Consider the following 23,704-nt stretch of genomic DNA (forward strand, 5'->3'; position numbering starts at 1 on the left):
AGAGGGGCCCCAAACAGATGTTAGGAATGGGCCCTGGCAGCTGCCTAAGGATGCCAGGTGCTGACACCAGCCCTACTGATTCCTTGGATGTAACACATTCCCAAAACATGTACAGAGGATGCCAAGGGGTTCAGAGAAGGCTTGAATGGAGGCAAACTGTGATGGGAGGTGAAGAAAATCCTGCTTGCGCTCAGAGTGGCCCAAGGCAAGCACATTGGGTGAATCTGTCAATTTGTTTCTCTTAGTTTCTTATTTCTCCACTCTTCAGTTCTGTTCTCCACATTTCCACATAAGTTTAGCCAACTTCACACTGTACATTTATTCCACTATTATTCAATTTTAAACAGTCATGGCTTCCCCCAAGGAATCCTGGGAAACGTAGTTTGTGAAGGGAGCTGAGAGTTGTTAGGAGGCTCCTTTTCTCCTGAGCTCCAGTGGACAGAGTGGTTTAACAGGCAGTCCTCTTCCCAGAGAACTCTGGGGATTGTAGCTGTGTGAGAGGAATAGGAGTCTCCTAACAACTCAGCACAAACTACACTTCCCAGGATTCTTTGGGGGAAGCCATGACTGTTTAAAGTGGACTAATAGTGGAATCATGTTTTGTGTGAATGTTGCCTAAGTGGTCCACCAAGACCATCAGCAGTTTTGAAGTGGTCCATGGGGAAAAACAAGTTTAAGAACCACTGTGAATGTGGCTTTTGCGATGTTTTTTAAAAAACAAGCCAGCATGAAAATTCATCAGTATTTTAGTGTAAATTTCTCATAAGTATAAGGATCTTTGTATGCAATTTTGCCTAATATACACATTTTTACAAAGCAGTTTCCCCTCCTATAATGCATTTTTTTACACACTACTGCATTGCAAAATTCAGAGAATGGTAAATTTTGAAGGATAGCTGTGTTTAATTCACGTATTATTTCAAAAAATGAAAATTAGGTTGATTTGCCTATAAATGTGAACTGAATTTAATTTCTTCCCTATCCCTATGTGTGAGGGTCACACATAGCAGTTTCAGGAAGTAGTCTCAAAAGTCCTGTAATGTGCACTGAAAGAAATATTTAGCTAAATTGTTATGGATTCATGGTTCATTAGGAGACTGTACAGGTTTTAAAATATTAATTACATCCATTAGCCCAGTCAGAGGACTCTTGGGTGGGATATATAAGACAGTAACTGTTTTAGAGCCCTCTGGTCATAATTACTAAGTTAAATGGAAACTAGAAATGTCAACTGTAGTTTCAGCAGATAAACAGAGCTGGATTGGGGGGAAAAAGTCTCTTGATTTACTCTGTGCATCTTAAGGATATTTTAAATGAATTATTAAGCAGGTGGTATATGGCACCAGTTCAATTAAATAAAATATATCCAGAAATTAGTGGCCAATGCTGGAAACATAAAACATCCAGAGCAAATATATTTCATATCATGTGGACCTGTCCAATGATTCAAAATTTTGGGGATTCTGTATTAACAGAAGTGAGAAACAAAATGACATGATCTTCCTAGAGACCCTATAATACTATTCAGAGATCTCAAGGTCCATGTACCAGAACAGGATTTAGACATGGCACCATCTTTGTTATCTGTTACCTTTTAGGCACCTACTGAAGACCTTTCTTTTTCAACAAGCCTTTTAAGTAGAGACCTTATTTCAGTCTGCGTCTGTGCTGGAATTGCTTTATTAAGATGTTTTGTTCTTAAGATGTTTTAAAAGATGTTTTGTTTTAATACGTTTTAAAGCCTTTTGCTTTTAAGATGTTTTAAAGTGCTTTTTGCGTTTGTATTTGCCATCCTGGGCTAGTTCTGGGGGGAAGGGTGGGATATAAATTTAATAAATAAATAATAAATAAATGACAATCCGTTTGTTAAGAGCAGCCAGAATGACAATTTGTCAGGATTTGAAAAGTACCATTTCACCCATTGTAGTTTCAGTTAGTCAAAGTTTGGGATATGGCTTACATAAAGAAACTGACAAATCTGGTGTGTGAGAGAGGGTGAATGGAAATGGACGGCCTCCAAGTTGATCCCGACTTATGGCGACCCTATGAATAGGGTTTTCATGGTAAGGGGTATTCAGAGGTGGTTTACCATTGCCTTCCTCTGAGGCTGGGAGGCAGCGACTGGCCCAAGGTCACCCAGTGAGCTTCAAGGCTATGTGGGCATTTGACCCCTGGTCTCCCAGGTCTCACTGGCTTTACAGACTGAAGCCCCCTGGTCCACTCCCTGGCATCTCCAGTTAAAAAGAAGGATCATGTGTCAGATGATGGGACAAAATCCTCTGCTTGAGACCCTGGAGAGCTGCTGCCTGTCAGAGGAGACAAATACAAGACTAGATGGACAAATGATGATGATGATGGACTGCCTTCAAGTCGATTCCGACTTATGGCGACTCTACGAATAGGGTTTTCATGGTAAGGGATATTCAGAGGGGGTTTACCGTTGCCTCACTCTGAGGCTGAGAGGCAGTGACTGGCCCAAGGTCACCCAGTGAGCATCATGGCTATGTGGGGACTCGAACCCTGGTCTCCCAGGTCCTAGTCCAACACCTTAACCACTACACCACACTGGCTCTCTAGAGATGGACAAATAGCTTGAGCTAAAGTAAGGCAACTTTCCTCTATGCTCCCTGGTGCAGCTCCCATTCATTTCAGTGGAATAAGAATGTCTTAATGGACTGTGCCCTAAAGAGATCTGAACATCATAAGAAAAAAATATTGTTGGTCCTTGGGGCAATAGGAACTGTGTGGCACATCTTTCTTGGGTGCATGTGCCTTGTGCCTTAGATCCAATCAATGCCATGCATAACTAGGGATGGGCAAATAATACGTCAGTTTTGGTTTCCCTGAGTTTCTCATTTTTATATTCTTAAGTTTAGTTCTCCAGACTTCCACATCAGTTTGCAAATTATTGTTTTTTAAATCCTCTTGAAAATTCAGCAGTCTTTTCGTGTGAATTTTCTCTCATCTATACACACTTTTGCAAAGCAATTTTCCTGAATATAATGCATTTTTGTAGGTATTCTCACTAACACATGTATTTATATGCACCCTTGACTCTAGTATATGCATTTCAGTATACATGACTTGATTGGAGAACTGCGCTGCAAAATCTGGAGAAGCATGAATGTCAAAGGATGGCTGGGTTTTGGTTTGTGTTTTATTTTGGAAATTGTAAATTAGGTAAGCTTGCCTTCAAATGAGAACTGAATCAAAATTCTCTCCCCCCCCCATGCATGGTACAGCATCACCCAGGTTGCAGTGCCATTTGGCTATCAGCCAGAGCTTTTACATTTGAAGAAGGGGCTCCTGATTGAAGAACACTGGGCTGACATGCAGGGATGTGGGAGAAATTCCATTCAGTTCACATTTGAGTCCGAATCTATCAACTTCTCACTTTCTGAAACAAGATGAGAACTGAAACACAGCCTTCCTTTGAAATCTGCATGTATCTGAATTTTGCAATGCATTTCTCCAACCAGTTTTTACAAAAATGCAGACATTAGGGGAACACGTGTATAAAAAGGAATATGTGAAGATAACATGCAAAAATGCATTGCAAGGAGAAACTGCTTGCAAAAATGTGTACATCAATCGAAACCATAAAAATGTTTTGATTAGGAGAAATTCGCACTAATACGCTGAAGAGTTTACGTGAGGAGTTTTTTTTTTAAATCACAAATAGCTATAGAAATGTGAACTGAATTTAAGATTGAAAAAGTGAGAAACAGAACCAAAACGGAGAGATCCTTCCATCTCTACTCACATGTCCTCCCCCACCCCGAACTCTGCATTGGGTTGCAGCTGGTGGCAATTCTGACTAGGTTGCAGTCGATACGTGTGGGGAAAGCAAAATAAAACACCCCACAATAAAAGAGAGCAGATGATCTCTATGGAGGAAGCTCTATATTGAGAAGGATCAAATGAAAGTTCACAGTTTAAAAGCCTGCCTTAAAGTCCCACTTCAGGGTAGGTCTGCTGAGGAGAAGAGACTGAACAGATATCTTGCATGTAGAAGCTCCTGGTTTAAATCTCAAAAGAGCAATACGGAAGAGGAAGGTTATTTATAACTGGTCCCAGGGTCAGAACTCTTTAGGTCACTGTATATATCCATCCTGTGCCCTTGAAGTTCCTGTAAGGTAAGAAAGAAACAGCGTGTCAAGGCATTTCTTCATTATTCATCTGGTTCCAGAGTAATTTCCTTTCCTCAAGGAATCCTACAATGAGTCTTGCTGTAGTGTATCAGACATCCAGTTCAAAATGTGGTTTCCAATATTGGTCACGTAACTACAGGAAATCTACAAGCAGGGCATAAAAGCTGTTGGATCAGCTAGCATTTAGAGCAGGGATGGGAAGCCAGTGGCAGTCCAGATGTTGTTGGACTCTACTGCCCATCAGCCCTAGCTAGCATGGCCAACGCTCAGGGATGGTGAGAGTTGTAATTCCAAAGCATCTAGAGCTTCGGGACTGGTGTCACCCACAAAGAACATAAAGAGGGGGAGTGGTAGGGTTAGAGAGACACCAGGTTCATCCTGTAGTCACATCATCCCAAAAGTCGCAGAGTTATTTTGTCATGGGTACCCAAAGGTTCTTCCTGTAGTATTTCAGCTGTGCAGCCTGGGAAAGGACAAGGATGGTGGGAGGTGGGGGTTATCCCAAGGGTTTGACCCTCCAGATGTTGCTGTATTTCATCTTCCATTAGCTCCAGCTAGCACAGCGAATGCTCCGGGATAATGGGAGTTGGGGTCCAACAGCTTTGAGAGACCCACAGCTTCGCCCCCATCCCTGCTGTACGTTAATTAAGAGCCGTTAGAGAGCAGGGTTGTTTTTTTTTTAACTGCATCTCATCATAAACAGGAACTTTCCATTGCCAGGTTTGAAAAGGCCATCATTTTTTCTTAACTTCCTGCTCTATGACATAAAGGCTATGTGGAAACGAGCAAACACTTTTTTTTTTACGTCAGATGGCTCTGCTCACATATAACTGGGAAAGATATTTTAAATACCAATTACTCCGTGATAGTATCGAGTTGAAATGCCAAACTAAACATGACGTTTGCTCCTGGATATCTGTACTTTCTTTAACCAGTAGCCAGTGGGGCAGGGAAAGGGTGAGTCAGATCAGGAATGCCGCGGTCTCGCAGTATGGCAGCAATTCAGGGCTCATCATCACGGCAACCGCTTGGCTCATCGCAAGGAGCCTACTCAGCAGGCCAACCATTAGGAGTCACATGGTCACACTCACCTCATACTGGGACTCTTGAGGAGGTTTCTTCAAGTCCGCTGAGAAGAAAAAGAAGTGCGTGGATGTGAGGGAAAAATCAATCAATCAATGGTTCTTTTTCCTATCCCATCTGTGTAGATCAGCCTTTGGCAAACTGTCACCCTTCAGATGTCCTGGACTACAAGTCCCATCAGCCTCAGCGAGCACAAACCAGACTCTGGCCATTGATAGAGCTCTATCAAGATTTGTCAGCTATGTGTCTGAGCAGGAATAATTCCTCCCAGGTGTCTGTGGCTGCCAGGACCTTTTCTTACGGTGAAACCAGACTCAACATTAAAAGCTTCACTAGATGTGCCAAAGCCAAACGGCATGAGATGAAGAGGCTTGTAAAACCATGTATGAATGGTTTTAATACTGTAAATAGTTTAATTCTATTTTAATCTAGACTTTTGTATGCTTTTAATTATATGTGTTCTTTTATCTGGAAGCCGCCGTGAGTTCCAGTTTTGGAAAAAGGGTGGGGTAAAAATGATAATAAATTAAACAAATTGTAAAGCAGAGGAGAGGGGGGCTTTCAGTGGCCTGGCAACGTAATCCCTGAAGGTAACTTGACATGGTGGCAAGGCATAGCAGGCTGTGGGGGCTGCACTGAAGAAGATAAGGGGCTGCCTGCAGCTTGTGGGTCACAGACTGACAACTTGTGTGTTAAAGGAAGACTCCCAGCCCATGTTTTACACAAGAACGGAACATAGATATGAAAAGAAACACAGGTTCACCATCGTGGTGCCTGGTTTGGCTGCAAGTGTCCAGGCTCCAAAGCCATGTGTGGAGTCTTGGCTAAAACTTGCTAGACTCATGCAAACAGCAAGCCAAGAACAGCCAGGATCACCCTGACGTTTCTAACCCTCTGCAGCCTGAGCAATTTTCCTCAAAGGCAAATAGAGAGAATGCTTCAGCAGGCGGGAGCTGAGGTTACTTTGTCCTCCCCACCCCACCCCCTATCAGAGGATGTGATGCAGCTCAAGGCTGTGGTTAAAAGGCTTCAGCGAAAGGCTGCAGCTCCGTGAAGAGGACCAAATTAGAAGCTACACAGAGTTCTCCAAGTCTTCCCCCATGACTTAAAAAATAAAAATCAAGTAGGAGCTGCGACAAGAGTTTGCAGTATATCTACAACCAGCCATGGTTTCCTCCAGGATACTCCATTCCATCCTCCCTTTTTCTTTTCTAATTAACGCCCAACATTCTGTGGCATCTTCAGTCTGCATTGGTCTGCATTTCCCCAACCTTTGTAAAATTTTGACGTTATTTACGTCTGTAAATCTCGGAGTTCCCCCAAATGTGCTGATATGCTACTCTTGTTTTTCAGTGGCCCCATTTTGGCTTGAATCATGTCGGCACTCACCACGTGCATTCGCTATTAAAGGGAGTTATGAAAAAGCAGGCTTGGGAGCCGCAGTCAGTGGCACTAGTGGGAGGTACTGGTTTCTCCTCCTGACATTTGTCTGCTTAAAAAAAAAATCAGCTGCTTTACCTGCCTTACCGTCTGTGCGGGCAAAAGATGCAGCCTTGTATCTTTCCTTCTGCAGAGAGAAAATGGGTTTCTTGTATCCATTTCTCTCTGCATTTCTAGGGCAGCTGTGCACAAATGGTCCCTCGAAATTCTCCACCGTGTTTATGGACAGAAAAATTGGGGGGATCATTTCACCAAAAAAATTCTCAGGAGGAGGAGGAGAAATTCTCCATCAGTTTCTCAGGCCTGGAGTTCACAATTACTTGCAGATTCTTTCTCTTCATTCCCATAAGGTCTTTTTCCTCCCCTTCTGTTCCTTTTTTGTTGCTTTTGTCGGTGCAAATGGTGGCAGAAGCGGAAGCCACTGTACTGTCAGCCTGGCCATCATTTTGCATCCTCCGCAATGCCCCAAGGCCTAGTGTGATTCCAGGTCATTGTGGAAGGGGAGGGGATGATGGTTATCACAAAAAGAATTCAGAAAAAAAGTATGCAGTGTGGACGTCTTTCTATGGGAAGGAGTTGGAGAGTAAGAACAAGAAAAATCTCAGAGATTTTCTAAGAAACAAAAGTATTCTGAGAAATTCTAGTTCAGGTCTAGTTTCTAGCCCAGCCATGTGCATTGTACACTGAACTTGCACTGTTTGGCGGGGACAGGGAGGCAATCTGGGACCCTACTCTTTGCAGGGACTGTACAGATTTTGTGCAAGTAGGTTCTGTGCTCATGTTATGCTAAACTGTGTAGATGAGGAGCTGGGCCAGCTGGTGCAATCCCATGCTCCCCAGTGAGCATTCAGTGTACATCCATGTAACATGTGTTCAAGCTGCTTGTCTCAGCCATGTACATGCATACAATGTCAACCACTGCCATTTCGCAGAAAGGAATGGCCAAACATACTACATACCACTGTTAGTTGATTGGCGTTGGTAGATGCAGCCGGCCACATAGTAAACAGCCAATGCAATGAGTAAAGTCAGCAACAGATCTCCCAGTACCACGCCTGCAATGACGCCTGGACTGAGCTGGTAGCAGTTGCCACAGTCTGGGAAGAAATAGCAGTGGAATCCTGAGAAACAGAGAGCAGCAGTCCCTGGGATTTTGTTTTTAAAAAAACTAAAACACTTCATAGGGCCTATAGAGCCAGGGTGAGGAACCTGTTGCCCCTTCCAGGTGGTGTGGGACTACAACTCACATCCTCCATGGCCACTGGCCATGCTAGCTGAGAGTTGGAATCCAACAATTTGAGAGCCAGTGTGGTGTAGTGGTCAGAATATTAGACTAGGACCTGGGAGACCATGGTTCAAATCCCCACTCAGCTCTGTAGCTCACGGGGTGCCAATCAGTCTCTTCGCTTAACCTACCTCACAGAGTTGTTGCGAGGGTAAAATGGGGAGGAGGGGAATCATGTATTGCACCCTGTTGAGCTCCTTAGAGGAAAGGAAGGATATAAATGTCAAAATAAAAATGAAAAAAATCTGGAGGAGGGCCACAGGTTCCCTGTCCCTGCCATTGGGCAACTGTCAGTGTTTGTGGGGCTTGGGCACCTGACTTCCCCAAACAAGGTTGGTTGCCTTGATTGTGAGAGCAACCCAGGCTATGGTCTGAAGGTACATGAGGCCACCTAAGCAGGGTCAGGTCTGGTCAGTGTCTGGATGGGAGACTGCCTGGGAACCATATGTAAGTTGCCTTGGGTTTCTATCATGAAAAGAAAGGTGGGGTATAAATGTAATAAAAAAACAAAACCAGAAACCAGTGTGTTCCACAAGGGGCTGTTTGTAGTAAAGCACTCTGGACGAACCACAAAGGATTTGAAACTGGAAAGGGCAGCTACCCCTTTGAAATATCACTGTTGGAGCTGCATAGCCATAAACATTTCTTTGCTGCATGCTCCCATCTCCTGCTTGTATCATTTCTTTACAAAGTTGCAGCAGCAAATGTTATAAAATGGGGGTCTTACCTTTCTGTGCTTGCGTGACTCCTACAAAAAGAGGAAAAAAGGGGGAGATTGAGGCTGCATGCATAGAATCTTTTATTCTAAAATCAGTGGAGACTGAGTACTTGTTTTTTTTCTGTGTCGTCCACACACAATCTATTTTTATTTATTTATTTATTTATTTGTTGTATTTATACACTGCTCCATAGCCAAAGCTCTCTGGGCAGTTTACAGTAACTAAAAACATTAAAAATATATATTCAAATTTAAAACACATATTTTAAAAACAATTTAAAAGACAATTTAAAAATGTAAAGCAATTTAAAAACACATGCTAAAATGCCTGGGAGAAGAGGAAAGTCTTGACCTGGCGCGGAAAAGATAATAGTGTTGGCGCCAGGCGCACCTCATCAAGAAGATCATTCCATAATTTGGGGGCCACCACTGAGAAGGCCCTCTCCCTTGTCACCATCCTCCGAGCTTCCCTTAAGTTCTTTGCTTTAGTTCTTGTATTGTTTTGGAAAGTGTGAATTAGGTAGGTTCACCTTTACATGCAAACTCAATCAAATTCCTCCTCTACCCCTATTAAACAACAGAGACGTGCCAGCTAAATTGTATGAAACTATTGACCAATATAGATGTGCCAGCTAAACTGTATGAAACATTGCTTCTTCAAAAATCATAACCATGGGTTACAGAAAGCACTTTTTTTTTTAAAAAAAAGAGTAAAACCTGGATTTAGGCAAAATTATACTATTGTTGATCAGTGTTTTCTATTGTGAAATGAAGCTAATGAAAACACTATCAGTACATATTTGTGGCCTTTTTAGATTTAGTGGCAGCATTTGATACCACAAATGGAGCCACTTTCTGGATTAAATTGAAAGACAGGAAAAGGCACCCCTTGCACTGGGCTGTGTGTGTGTGTGTGTTCTGGATTGAGCAGAGGCACCCCTCCACTAGGCACTACTGGCTAAGGCAGCTTCCCACTGGCTGCTGCCAATAGCATCATGCAAGTGTCACTCCATTGGTGCCAACCTCCCCTTTCCTCCTGCTGAATGGCAGCTGGGAGACATGCTGGTAGACTCCTCACGGAGCTTTCCACCAGCTCTTCCTCCGCCAAACTCCTCTTGCCAGCTTCCCATGATTTGGATTGCTCTGTAATGTGCTCATGATCAATTTCTGCACTCCACAAGCTGTGATCACAGGATGAACTGAACAGACAAAACACACTCCACCTCCCTCCCACTAATCTATCAAGCTGGAATCAAGAGGGGACAGAGATGTGCACTGGACCACAATGTAGAGGTTTCTCTGACATTAATATCGTCCTGCTGAGCAGGATAAGTGCTGGAGCAGATAAGAAAACATATAGATGCTGGACTCTTGCCTGGTGGTGGGAAGGGGGCATGTGCATCCAGGAAAGTCTGCTTTGTTGTAGAGAAATCAGGATCCAGCTCTAAGCCTTTTGCAGTCAGCTGATGCATTGGAATTCATCATGTGGAAACTGAGCGTGGAAACGGAATGTTATATATAGTTCTGTGATTCTGCTGGGAGTTTTTTTTTTAACCTAATGCAGCAGTTGATGTTGTGATCTGAAGTGGAAATCCAGCATGCTTAGGAGAAGGGCTTCTTCACCTTCCTCCTCACACAATTTTGCTACAAAAATGGACCCTCCAAGGTATTTTTGCCTCCTGGGGAGAGGATTGCATATTTCCCCCAGAAGGGGTAAAAGCAGGCTGGGGAGGCAATTTTGTGTGGGTGATGTGCCTTCGAGGCAATTAGGACTTATGGCGACCCTATCAATCAGCAACCTCCAATAGCATCTGTTGAAAATCCACCCTGTTCAGATCTTGTAAGTTCAGGTCTGTGGCTGGAAAAAAACTGCAGGGGGAAAAACGGAAATGGGAAATGGGTTCAGACACCCCTCTCCCCTATGCTGGACTTCCACTTCAAACTGCAACATCAGCAATTTCGTTTCCTTCTGGGCCACATGCAAAAATGGGTGGAGCAATGCGTAGAAATGTTGCTAATTTCTACACAGACACCTCCCCCTCTATCTTTCATCTATGCAAGCAGGAAGCGTTATCAGAGCTCAAGGACACATTGCAGCCAGGCAAAAAGCACTCAAGGAGGGTGTGAAGCAGGGATGGGGAGGGGTGTGGCTGCAGAGGGCATCTGGTGTGAGAAGAGTTCCAAGGGCCTGATAAAGAGACTTGGAGGACCACATTTGGCCCCAAGGCACAAGATCCTATACACGCTGTGTAGTATGTAAAGCACAAGCACAGAAAAGTTGGGAAGAAGGGTTAGGATCAGCAAAAGACTACTACGGTGGGAGCCATCACAGAGACCTGGGGGGATGCAGTTGGATAGCTCGGTGGTAGAGCGCCTGCTTTGCTTGCAGAAGGCCCCAGGTTCATTCCCTGGCATCTCCAGTTGTAAAGGATCAGGTGGTGATGGGAAAGGGTGAGACCTTGGAGAGCGGCTGCTAGCCAAAACAAGCAACACCAGGTTTGCTGTAAGGAGCTTCCTATGTTCTTCCCTAGGTTTAAACAATGATGAGAATCAGTGGCGCCACTTAGGGTCGAACTTTAGGATGCCACCGCTGGATCAGGAAGGGGCAAATGCCCACCCAGAGGCAGATGATGAGGACAGCAGCGGTGGCAAGTAGATGCAGCCACTCATGGACACATCCTTCCTTCTTCTAGCCAGCATGCTGCAACGTGAAAGGTGCTGCAACGTGAGCCCAGAGGCATTCTGAGGAAATCAAGGTGGCGGCGGTGGCCGGTTGCAGCCTCCTCTGCCACTTCACATTGCAGCGTACCAGCTGGCCGCTCCTGATCATTTTTTTTTTTACAAAAGGGGGTCTTCCCCCATCATCTGGTAACTTGGGAAGAGGGGAACAGAGTGGAGTTAGTGAGCAGGGTGGTGCACGGGTTGTGAGGAGAGCAGCAGGTGGGGGCAGTGCCAATACCATGAAATGGAAGTGGACTGCCTTCAAGTCGATCCCGACTTATGGCGACCCTATGAATAGGGATTTCATGGTAAGCGGTATTCAGAGGAGGTTGACCATTGCCTCCCTCTCAGGCTAGTCCTCCCCAGCTGGCTAGGGCCTGCTCAGCTTGCCACAGCTGCACAAGCCAGCGTTTTCCTTGTCCACAACTGTCAGCTGGGGGGCAACTGGGCTCCTTGGGACTATGCAGGTTGCCCACGGCTGCACAGGTGGCAGGGCATGTGACCCCTGAGCCACTCACTGTGGGGGTGATATGTAGCCGGCCCTTGACACCCAGGAGACACGAGCGGGGATTTGAACTCACAGACTCTGGACTCCCAGCCAGGCTCTCTTCCCTACTGTGCTATACCAGCTGTACCAATACCATGAAGTGGGTAATAATTCACATGGCAGTACCTTGGCGAGGAACAATGTTGGCTTCCTTTTCAGGCACCTGAAAGAAAGTGTAGACTCTCCCCATTGCTTTTCTTCCTGATTGATGAGGGAGCTCTTGCAGAGTGAGGAGCCTATGTTTATGAAGTTATTTATTTATTCCGGCTATGCCCAGGGCGCATACTTTCTAGGGAGTAAGGCAGCAATCATATGCAAAGAGGCGTGTAGAACCTGTGGCCCTCCAGATATTGTTGGACTCCAGCTCTTGTCTTCCATGGCCAATGGCCATGTTGGCTGAGGCAGATGGTATCATGGGCTCCAAGGAGAATTTCCGGCAAGGATGGGGGAATGGAGAAGGGGTTACTGACATTGAGGGGGTTACAGAGATGTGTCCCCTGAAGCCTCGAAGCTGGCTGCTGGAGTTACTGAGGAAGGCTCAGGCAGCCTTTCCTGATCTCACCCAGCTGGCAAGGACTCGCCAGCACCAAGGCTAAGAGTCATGGCAGAAGAGATAAGTGCTAACAAGAACAATGGAATCTCAAGCCGAGGAAAATGAAAGCGACTCAGCAGAGTCAGAAACTGGCATGTTTCCAAGGTTGCGGAGAATAGAGAATAGATGGTTGCAAATAGCCCAGTTTTGTCTAGGCCCTCGTTGTAGCCCCCACCTTGTAGCTCGTGTTGAAAAGATCTTGAATTAATAGTGTCAAGTGCCCTTCCTATTTCTGTATATATAGAAGCTTGTATTTGCTGTTGCAACATCCTGTCTCCTTTTGCTTCCAACGTCTACCATGCCTGGAGACTGATCCTGTATCTTTAGGAAAAGAGAACTGTAGAGTGGAAAAATTAGAAATGGAGAGAAACCAAAATTGACAGATTTGCTCATTCCCTTGCTCAGTTACTGAGGTGCGGCCCTTGTCCAACGAGGCTGATGCTGATATTATTGCTACAGCAGAAACAAAAGATAAGCATAACACAAGAACACCCCTCCTTTTTTGGTCCTGTTGTAGGTCTGATAACAGCTTGGAGGATTTCTGATGCGGGAAATGGCTGGGGGGAAGGGTGAAATAATCTGTCCCTCAACATGGGTGCTCTGATCAAGATTACCACACGCGCATGTTGCCAGAGAACCATTTTAAAGAGGGTGGGGACCAACTATGAGAGCTGGTTGCAGATCTCACATGACAAATTTGGTGGTTTTTTTGCTATATAACACCACTTTCAGATTATGGGCCTTCAGAAGAGGCAACTCCATAAGATCTATCACATTTTAGAAACAAAACCATTATCTAAGGCAGTAGGTTATCATATGTTGGAGAGGAACCATAGAGGATGATTATCCATCAGCATCATGTTCTACTTCAGATTACCCCAGCGGAATCTAGCTGGTCATTGTTGGAGACAGAATACTGGGTTGCATGGACTGATTCAGTACAATGCTATCCATGTTTACTTGGAAGTAAGTCTCACTGTATTAAACAGGGATTACTCCCAGGTAAGGGATATTCATAGGTTGTTTCCCTTAGACTGATCCAGCAAGGCAGTAGGCTGGTTCACATGTTACATTGAACAAAGTCACAAGCTGTTTCTGCACATATACAAGTGTGTGGGAAAAAATGTGCCCCTGTTGACTTCTGCAGCTTACCACTTGTATAAACAGGTTTGTTGTTGTTGTTATGTGCCTTCAAGTTGACTACTTCTTATGGCAACCCTATGAATCAGTGACCTCCAAGAGCATCTGTCGTGAACCACCCTGTTCAGATCTTGTAAATTCATGTCTGTGGCTTTCTTTATGGAATCAATCCATCTCTTGTTTGGCCTTCCTCTTTTTCCACTTCCTTCTGATTTTCCCAGCATTATTGTCTTTTCTAGTGAATCATGTCTTCTCATGATGTGTCCAAAGTATGATAACCTCAGTTTCATCACTTTAGCTTCTAGTGATAGTTCTGGTTTAATTTGTTCTAACACCCAATTACTTGTCTTTTTCACAGTCCATGGTATCTGCAAAGCTCTCCACCAACACCACATTTCAAATGAATTGAGTTTTCTCGTATCCACTTTTTTCACTGTCCAACTTTCACATCCATACATAGAGATTGGGAATACCATGTTCTGAATGATCCTGACTTTAGTGTTCAGTGATACATCTTTGCATTTGAGGACCTTTTCTTGTTCTCTCATAGCTGCCCTCCCCAGTCCTAGCCTCCTTCTGATTTCTTGACTATTGTCTCCATTTTGGTTATTGACTGTGCCAAGATATTGATAATCCTTGATAAATTCAATGTCCTCATTGTCAACTTTAAAGTTACATAAATCTTCTGTTGTCATTACTTTAGTCTTTTTGACATTCAGCTGTAGTCCTGCTTTTGTGTTTTCCTCTTTAACTTTCATCAGCATTTGTTTCAAATCATTACTGGTTTCTGCTAGTAGCATGGTATCGTCTGTATATCTAGGGTTGGTGCCAGATGTTGGCATCCATGGGCATCTGCCAGGTCCCTAGCACCAAGCTGACACTGTTTTTATGCTACTATCAAAGACAGGGAAAGATAATTGCTAGAGTTAAGATAATTGCTATCTCTCAAAAGATAGAAGGGGACAGAAAGAGGCATTGCAGTCTTAGGCTACAATCCTAGCTGCCCACCCCACCCCAATGGTGTTAGGATACAGCACAGGCCCATCTGTGCTGGCCTCTGTTAGCAGAGAGGAGTGGGGTTGGGTGAGGTGCTGCTGCAGCACAGGCCTTACCTCGCTTAGGGATGGGGGAGAAATTCAATTTAGTTTACATTTAAAGGCAAATCTACTGAAAATGCACTTTCCAAAACAATATGTGAACCAAAACACAGTCATCCTTCAAAATTAGCACTTCCCTGAATTTTGCCATGCAAGTCTCCAGCTAAGTGTACAAAAGTGCATATACTGGGGTAAAGTGTGCATACTGAAAGTGTGTAAAGTGAAAGCATCGTACAAAAATGCATTATCTTAAGAGAAATTGCTTTGGAAAAACGTGTATAATAAGCAAAATTGCACATTAGGAGAAATTTACAAATTTATGCTGGTGAATTTTTGTGATGCCTTAATCCCGCCTCCCCACCTGATGTGGCAATGTGGAGAGATGAATTTAAGATTGGAAAGATGAGAAATCAAGAGAAACTGAAATGGACAGATAAACCTATCCCTAAGTTCCACCCATATGGTGGTAAGCTGTCGTCACCGGTCCTCTCATCAATGGTAGGCACATAGGGAACTGCCGTATACAGAGAAAGACCTTTGGTCCATTACCCAGTATCGTCTAAATTTGACTGGCAGTGGCTTTCCAGAATTTCAGAAAGGGAACATTCCCAGCCCTACCTGGAGATGCCTGGGATTGAACCTAGGACCTTCTGTATGCAAAGCAGAGCTACATTCCTTCCCTGATTCTTTCTTATCCAGCAGAAAGCCCCAAATGAAGGTGTTTTGGAGTGACATGCCTGAGGCTTTGGATCCAGAGCAAATGGCCAAGGCTTTGGGCAGAGCAATGAATGTTATTTCTACCTTTGTACATTAGGCTTGTTTCTACACACACACACACACACACACACACACACACACACACACACACACACACAGAGAGAGAGAGAGAGAGAGAGAGAGAGAGAGAGAGACCACAACACCCACACACATGCACACACACACACACACACCACACCACACCACACCACAACACAACACACACACACCCTCTATCCTCCATCCAGACAAGCAAAAAGCATTATCAGAGTTCAAGGACACTTTTCAGATGGGCAAAACATTCTAGGAGGGGACACAGCAGGGCTGGTGAGGGGTGGCTGGGGAGAGTCCCAAGGGGCCTGGAGGGCCACATTCAGCCCCTGGGCCTAAGGTTCTCCATCCCCAATCTACACCATTATCAAGTCAACTTTCAGCTACTACCACAGTTTCTGTAATAACTCTCATTGTCACTCAGATGCAAAGAATGGGACCCCCATCTCATAACTTCATGGCTGATTAGGGATGAGGTCTGCTTGTTGGTGCTGGTTTGATCTCATTTTGTTGAACTGGCAGGCGGTTCCTTTCCATGTTTGTTTGCCACTACCTCCTGCTCTTAGTGTTTTGATCTTTCCTCCCGAAAAATAACAATATTTTTATCATCATTTTTAATAAAGGAAAGCAGATTTCTCTCTGCACAGTGCCCACCTACCCAATCCCCCATTTTCACCTTCTAATCCTGATTGTATTGGATCCTCCCCCCCCCCCAGCAGTGGGAGAAAGTGAGAGCTGTCCTGGTCAGTTTCATGTTAGCAAAGCAAAGATAGAGGCTGGTCAATTTCTGGAGCAGCAAGAGAACACAGGAGGTATGGTGCACACACTGGTACATTATGCTTATCTTGGAGTAATTGCAACTCTCACGGCACAGTTTGCCTGAGTCAGTGAAACAAGACAATAACGTTTAAATAGAATAGCTCCTTAACATCAGTCCCTCTAAAACAGCAGTGGGCAGACTTCAAGCTTGTGGGATCTAGTTTCCTAGAACCCTAAGGTCCACCAGCAGGAGCCAAGTGTATAAACAGAGAAAGGAGGGCAGACATGCTCTTAGAATGAAGGAGTATATCTCAAGCCGAGGAAGTTATTTTCAGTATCAACTGAGCTCCCAGTCCTTTCGCACCAGAATCCACTCCTGCTTCTGCCTCCCAAGCTTTGTGTGTTTCAGCAGCCTTATTCAGAAAAATAAAAGGTGTTGTTATTTCTAGACAATCGGGAGTCTGAAATCCTTGGTGATCTACTTGATCCGATGTACATTCTGCCCACAGCTGCTTTGAAATTGTAAACTTGGCAGCCCTGTGCTGACAAAATGGGGCCACCCACCCTCCAGATTGAGGCTTCTGCGCACTCGAAGGAGCTCCTCTGCCGTGTGTTTTTACAAAGAAGATCCCCCACCTCCTGCTCAATGAGAATTATGCTTGAGCAAAGCCTTCCTCTAGGAACAGAATGTCTGAAACAACAGAAAGCCCCAACCCTGATGAAAGCAAGACGTGGTGGCTACAGATGGAATAATTTTACCACCTCTGCCCAACAAAGACCGGAACAAGCAACTCTTGCAGACAGTGTGCCGGAGAGCATAACCACTTCTCCCCCACTGTACTGGTTAGGTTCAGAAATGGGTGGCCATTGTGGTGTTCTCCAGATGTTGGTGGACTACAAGTCCCATCATCCCTCAGTGTTGCCCATGCTGGCTGGGACTGATGGGTGGCAGAGTCCAACAGCATCTGGAGCTTGCCATGCTGGCTGCCCCTGGGTTAGAGATGGGCAGCTCAGTCCCCCAAAACGTCCTCCAATTTAAAGCATTGGCCACATGGGGAGGGGCATTTAAAGTTACTGCTCTGGTTGAGAGTCTCCCCTACCATCCTCTCCCCACAACCACTTTTCTCTCTGCCAAGGGAGAAGCGGAGAAGAGAAGCTGAGCCCTCCTTTCCTCTGGAGAGTCCTCATCTTGTTTGAACAGGCTGACGAGACATACCACTAAGCTGATCTTCAGGAACAGAAGGTTTTCTTGTGACCTTAGCGAGCTGCCTAATACCAAGTCAGACTGTTGGTCCATCTAGCTCAATATTGTCTACACTGACTGGCAGTGGCTCTCCAGGGCTTCAGGCAAGCATCTTTCCCAGCCCTGCCTGGAGATGCCTGAGGATTGAAATGGGAGCGTTCTACATACAAAATCGATGCCCTACCAGTGAGCTACCACCCTTCCCTGTGATAAAATGAGAGTGCAAAGCTGAGGGAACAAAAGGGCAAGGCAGAGAAAGAGAGAATGCCTGGAAGGACCCCATGGGAGATCTAGTCCAAACGCATGTCGGAGCTCGCCCTCAAATTCTGAGGGAGGGAGGTTTTCTAATAACGTTACAGGCCACGGAGACACTACTTAGACTCCGAGAGATGACAGCAAGTGGTGGTTTGAAACTCCAAAATCCAGCTTGTGGTATCAGTCAGTCAGGTTGGAGGGACCTGCATGTGTTTTAGGACAGCTCGTCCTGAGCTCTGACAAGAGAAACTATGTGGCTGCCACACTGTGTAGCACAAGAAAATGTGCAGATATCACATTTGTCGAGGGGCGGCCAGTCAGCCAAGGGCTGATCCTAGCCGAGGAAGAGGGAGCCACGGTGGACAGGGAAGGGATCAGGAAACTCTGAGGAGGCCGAAGATATAGGAGGAGATGGGAGGTGTTGGATCCAACTCACCCAGCTGTACCCAAGCCAAGCCCAGGAGAACATGGAGGACGGAGTATCCTGGACAGCCCATGGCGAAACCTCCCAAGTTGGGATAGGTCTGATACTGACGTCTCCCTGCCTGGGGATAATCCGATTCCGGGCTCCCAAGGGTGCGGAAGCCAGGACCCCAGAGACAGCAGTGGTTGTCTCTGGCCAAAGAGCAAGAGAGGAGTATTTGAAGTTGCTTTAGGCAGGAAACCTCAGAAAAGAGGAAGGGAGATGTCATAGGGGATGGAGTCAGACTGTGGGCAGTGTTCTACTTCCCTAGTGGAAGTGAGTCCACAGTCAGAAAGAACACACACACACAGAGAAAGAGAGAGAGAGAGAGAGAGAGAGAGAGAGAGAGATTATTTTTTTTCTGCGGGCCACTGCATGACATTTTGTTGCCCAGGTCAAAGGAAAAGAACTGCACCAGCTCCAGTTAGCTACTGGGCTAAGTAATAGGTGCTGGTATTGGTGTACAAAACCTTGCACAGCTTGGGACCAGGACACCTAAAAGATCACCTCATGCCTTACAGACCCAACTAATCACTGTCTTCTGCTTGAGAGGGCATCCTCCAGATACAGAAGCATGGCTTCTGCAAGGGAAAGTCCTGTCTCAGTAACCTATTAGAATTCTTTGAGAGTGTCAACAAGCATATAGATAGAGGTGATCCAGTGGACATAGTGTACTTAGACTTTCAAAAAGCGTTTGACAAGGTATCTCACCAAAGACTTCTGAGGAAGCTTAGCAGTCATGGAATAAGAGGAGAGGTCCTCTTGTGGATAAGAAATTGGTTAAGAAGCAGAAAGCAGAGAGTAGGAATAAACGGACAGTTCTCCCAATGGAGGGCTGTAGAAAGAGGAGTCCCTCAAGGATCAGTATTGGGACCTGTACTTTTCAACTTGTTCATTAATGACCTAGAATTAGGAGTGAGCAGTGAAGTGGCCAAGTTTGCTGACGACACTAAATTGTTCAGGGTTGTTAAAACAAAAAGGGATTGCGAAGAGCTCCAAAAAGACCTCTCCAAACTGAGTGAATGGGCAGAAAAATGGCAAATGCAATTCAATATAAACAAGTGTAAAATTATGCATATTGGAGCAAAAAATCTTAATTTCACATATACGCTCATGGGGTCTGAACTGGCGGTGACCGACCAGGAGAGAGACCTCGGGGTTGTAGTGGACAGCACGATGAAAATGTCGACCCAGTGTGCGGCAGCTGTGAAAAAGGCAAATTCCATGCTAGCGATAATTAGGAAAGGTATTGAAAATAAAACAGCCGATATCATAATGCCATTGTATAAATCTATGGTGCGGCCGCATTTGGAATACTGTGTACAGTTCTGGTCGCCTCATCTCAAAAAGGATATTATAGAGTTGGAAAAGGTTCAGAAGAGGGCAACCAGAATGATCAAAGGGATGGAGCGACTCCCTTACGAGGAAAGGTTGCAGCATTTGGGGCTTTTTAGTTTAGAGAAAAGGCGGGTCAGAGGAGACATGATAGAAGTGTATAAAATTATGCATGGCATTGAGGAAGTGGATAGAGAAAAGTTCTTCTCCCTCTCTCATAATACTAGAACTCGTGGACATTCAAAGAAGCTGAATGTTGGAAGATTCAGGACAGACAAAAGGAAGTACTTCTTTACTCAGCACATAGTTAAACTATGGAATTTGCTCCCACAAGATGCAGTAATGGCCACCAGCTTGGATGGCTTTAAAAGAAGATTAGACAAATTCATGGAGGACAGGGCTATCAATGGCTACTAGCCATGATGGCTGTGCTCTGCCACCCTAGTCAGAGGCAGCATGCTTCTGAAAAGCAGTTGCCGGAAGCCTCAGGAGGGGAGAGTGTTCTTGCACTCGGGTCCTGCTTGCGGGCTTCCCCCAGGCACCTGGTAGGCCACTGTGAGAACAGGATGCTGGACTAGATGGGCCACTGGCCTGATCCAGCAGGCTCTTCTTATATTCTTACCATCCTGTCAGGAGATCCATTCCACACGATGTGGGAATGAGGTCTTTTAGTGTGGTGGCACTTATCCTTTGGAACTCCCTCCCACTGCATATCAGACAGGTGCCACCTCTGTTTTCTTTTTGGCACCTGCTAAAGACCTTCCTCTTTCAACAAGCCTTCTAAAATCTTTATCCCTGTTGGCATCTGTCTTGGATCTGATCTGAATTCATGCACGTCCTGTTGTTTTAAACTATATATATGTGTATGTGTGTATTAGGGTTGCCAGGTTCAGGGCCTGAGACTGATCCTGTATCTTTAGGAGAAGAGAAAGTCAGCCAAGTGCAGGTGTTCTTGCAACACTGTAATGGGAAAAACCACAAGGTGGAATTCTCCCTGCACAACTTTGAAAGATACAGAAGAACTCTTGTAGGCCAGGCCAACCTTTACAATTAATACTCGGAATTTTGCAGAGCAGTTCTCCAGCCAAGTAACGCATGCAAAATTGCATATGCTAGGGTAAAGTGTGCATATATATGCATATATCAGTGAAAAAAACATACAAAAATAGTAAAAATTGCTTTGTAAAATACCCTTTGGAATTCCCTCCCCTTAAATATTAGACAGGAGCAATCTCTGTTATCCTTTTGGCGCCTACTGAAGACCTTCCTCTTTCAACAAGCCTTTTAAGTAGAGACCTTATCCTAGTCTTTATCTCTTTTGGAATTTTTTTTTAGATGTTTTTAAAGTTTTTTAAAATGATGTTTTTAAGATGTTTTATTTTAAAAATATTTTAAAGATGTTTTAAGATGTTTTTCATGGTTTGTTATTTGTTTGCCACCCTGGGCTCCTTCTGGGAGGAAGGGCAGGATAGAAGTTTAATTAATTAATCAATTACTATTGTTATTATTGTAATTATTCATGTGTATGTTAGGAAAAATTGGATACAAAATGTGTATGTCAGGAGAAATTCACGTTAAAATGCTGATCAATGTTCACAAGGTTTTTTTTAAAAAAATTGCAAACTGATATGAAAATGTGGAACACTGAACTTTAGACTGGAAAAATGTGCAACAGAGAGAACCTGCAATGGTCAGTTCTGCCCTTTCCTGCCAAGGATTTGTTTTAAGCAGGTACCTCAAAATGCCAACCCCTCACACTGGCCCTGCTTCTAATCTAGTCTCTAGGAATGGGATGAGGCAATGGTCTAGCAACACGGTGAGCCTAAGTTGAGTACAGCCAAGCCCACCATACAGCTCTTTGCTCCTTGCAGAGCAGACACGCACATGGAGCTTATACTGTGGATGTTTGTGTAACACTTCCCAGTTTGGGGAAGCTTCTGCTTTCCTTCTTCCTTACCAAACAATCAGGCATATTAATTGGCTGGCCAAACCAATCCCAGTGTTGGAAGCCAGCTGTTTTCAACCAAGAAAAGGGAGTTTCTGCTTATGATAGTAGCGATAACAGACTTAGGGACATCTCAGCCAGAGCCATGCAGAATCACTTGCATACTATAACAATGGCTATTTAATGAATTTCCCCCCGATCAAATAATAGGATGGGCTTTTCAGGTGCTACAGCTTAGCAGTTCTCTGGGAAGAGGAATGGATTGTTAAGCCACTTTGGGAAGTGTTGCTCCATAAGGGGAATAGCACTCCTTAGCTAGCACCTTGGACAGCTCCTTGAAAGTTTGGTCTAAAAACTGGAGTGAATTCCACTGCCCCACTTACACTGAGCTACCAGCTGCCACTGGTTCCACTGAGCCAGCTATTTCTTAAATGATTAAGAACAGAAATGATTAAGAACAGCCGCTGCCGTGATCATATCACTCCAGTGCTAGAAGATCTACACTGGTTACCAGTTGTTTACAGTAGGGCCCAATTCAAGGTGTTGGTGTTAACCTTTAAAGCCCTACACGGTTTCGGTCCAGTTTATCTAAAGAAGCGCCTCCAGCATCACTAAATATGCTGCCTGACGAGATCAGCCTCACAAGACCTTCTCTCGGTCCCACCAGTTAAAACAGCTAGGCTGGTGCGGACCAGAGAGAGGGCATTCTTGATTGTGGCTCCCACCCTCTGGAATTCTCTGCCATATGACCTTCGCCATGCCCCCTCCGTGGTAGGTTTCCGCCGAGTATTGAAAACTTGGCTGTTTAGGCGGGCCTATGGGACTCCTGGGTAATCTGGTTTTAGTTTGTAAAGTTGTGGGGGGGGTGGATTAATTAGAGACTGATGTTATAATTGTACTTATATGTTGTATTTTAATTTTTATGTACGCCGCCTAGAGTGGCCATTAATTCGGCCAGATAGGCGGCTTAGAAATAAAATTTTATTATTATTATTATTATTATAAATATTTATTTATTTACTTCAATATATTTTTAAGAATAGGGCCTCAGTTTCCCTTAATCTCTGTCCTTGTGTTGTTAATTTGCCATTCTAGATGTAAGTCTATGGATGGATTTCTGCATTGAGCAGGGGTTTGGACTAGATGGCCTTACAGGACCCTTCCAGCTCTACTATTCCATGATTATCTGATTCTAAGTCTTTGACAGTTACTTAACTTTCTGTTCTTTTTAAGAAAAACAGTTTCCCATTTATATGCAAAAAGCACTTCTGCGTAGAAAACAAGAAAAGATAATGAAATCCTGCATGTAGCTTGTCCTGTTTGATGGTCACATCCACATTTCTTTCATTCTGGGTATGTGTGCATGTGTTGGAAAGCTGTGATTGGCTATACGTGTTTATTATGGTTACAAAAACAATCAACATGATAATGCAAAGCAAATTAACATAAACAAGAAAAGTGGATAAAAAGAGCAAAAAGTTCAGTAAAATAAAAGAGGAACCATAAAGGAACCACAAATTATCAGTAAAGGAAAAAAAAAGCTTTTCACAGTCATGAGAAAGTGTTTTAGGGTTGTATGTTGTCATGATATCAGTCATTCCAAAACAGAGTACAATAGATAATGACCACTGTTCTATAAATTAGTTCGAGTTCTGAAATCTGGCTTTCCTGAAATATTTTAATTTAATCATCGTTATAATGCTCCAGAGTTTTTCAAACCATTCATTTAATTATGGGTGTCTCTTTTTCTTCCAGTTTTTGGCTATGGAGCCAGTATGGTGTAGTGGTTAGAGTGTTGGACTACAACCTGGGACACCAGGGTTTGAATCCCCACGTAGCCATGAAGCTCACTGGGTGACCTTGGGCCAGTTACTGCCTCTCAGCCTCACAGGAAGGCAATGGTAAACCCCCTCTGAATACTGCTTACCATGAAAACCCTATTCATAGGGTTGCCAAAAGTTGGAATTGACTTGAAGGCAGTCCATTTCCATTTTTTTTTCATATTTTTGTAGCTACTAGTAAATTTGTTACTGTTTCCAGATCTAGTGCTGGTATTTGACCCTTTATGCAACCCAAAAGCATAAGTATTATTTTTTAATTTATTGAGTTATAAAAGCACGTAT

At 44.3% G+C, this 23,704-nt stretch overlaps 1 protein-coding gene across 2 annotated transcripts; it reads right to left on the bottom strand.

Moving 5' to 3' along the window:
- Positions 1-369: 369 nt before the first annotated feature.
- On the bottom strand, positions 370-18,497 carry TYROBP (transmembrane immune signaling adaptor TYROBP). Of its 2 annotated transcripts, none has more exons than XM_061596496.1 (5): positions 18,275-18,497; positions 8,687-8,707; positions 7,634-7,771; positions 5,243-5,280; positions 370-4,129 (listed from the first exon to the last, which is right to left on the bottom strand). In XM_061596496.1, exons 1-5 carry the CDS (start codon positions 18,333-18,335, stop codon positions 4,058-4,060), a joined length of 330 nt encoding a protein of 109 aa, XP_061452480.1. In that variant the 5' UTR covers positions 18,336-18,497; the 3' UTR covers positions 370-4,057. The 2 variants fall into 2 exon arrangements, with proteins under 2 accessions (XP_061452480.1, XP_061452479.1); XM_061596495.1 differs by having other exon boundaries at positions 7,634-7,795.
- Between the last annotated feature and the right edge of the window lie 5,207 nt (positions 18,498-23,704).

This window comes from Rhineura floridana, chromosome 15 (assembly GCF_030035675.1).
Source record: "Rhineura floridana isolate rRhiFlo1 chromosome 15, rRhiFlo1.hap2, whole genome shotgun sequence".
NCBI classification, from domain to species: Eukaryota; Metazoa; Chordata; class Lepidosauria; order Squamata; family Rhineuridae; genus Rhineura; species Rhineura floridana.

Coding starts and splice junctions, on each gene's coding strand:
- TYROBP (XM_061596495.1), bottom strand. CDS start 18,335: ATGGGCTGTCCAGGATACTCCGTCCTCCATGTTCTCCTGGGCTTGGCT. Junction 8,708..18,274: donor CTTGGCTTGGGTACAGCTGG/GTGAGTTGGATC, acceptor CTCTTTTTGTAG/GAGTCACGCAAGCACAGAAA. Junction 7,796..8,686: donor AGTCACGCAAGCACAGAAAG/GTAAGACCCCCA, acceptor TCTGTTTCTCAG/GATTCCACTGCTATTTCTTC.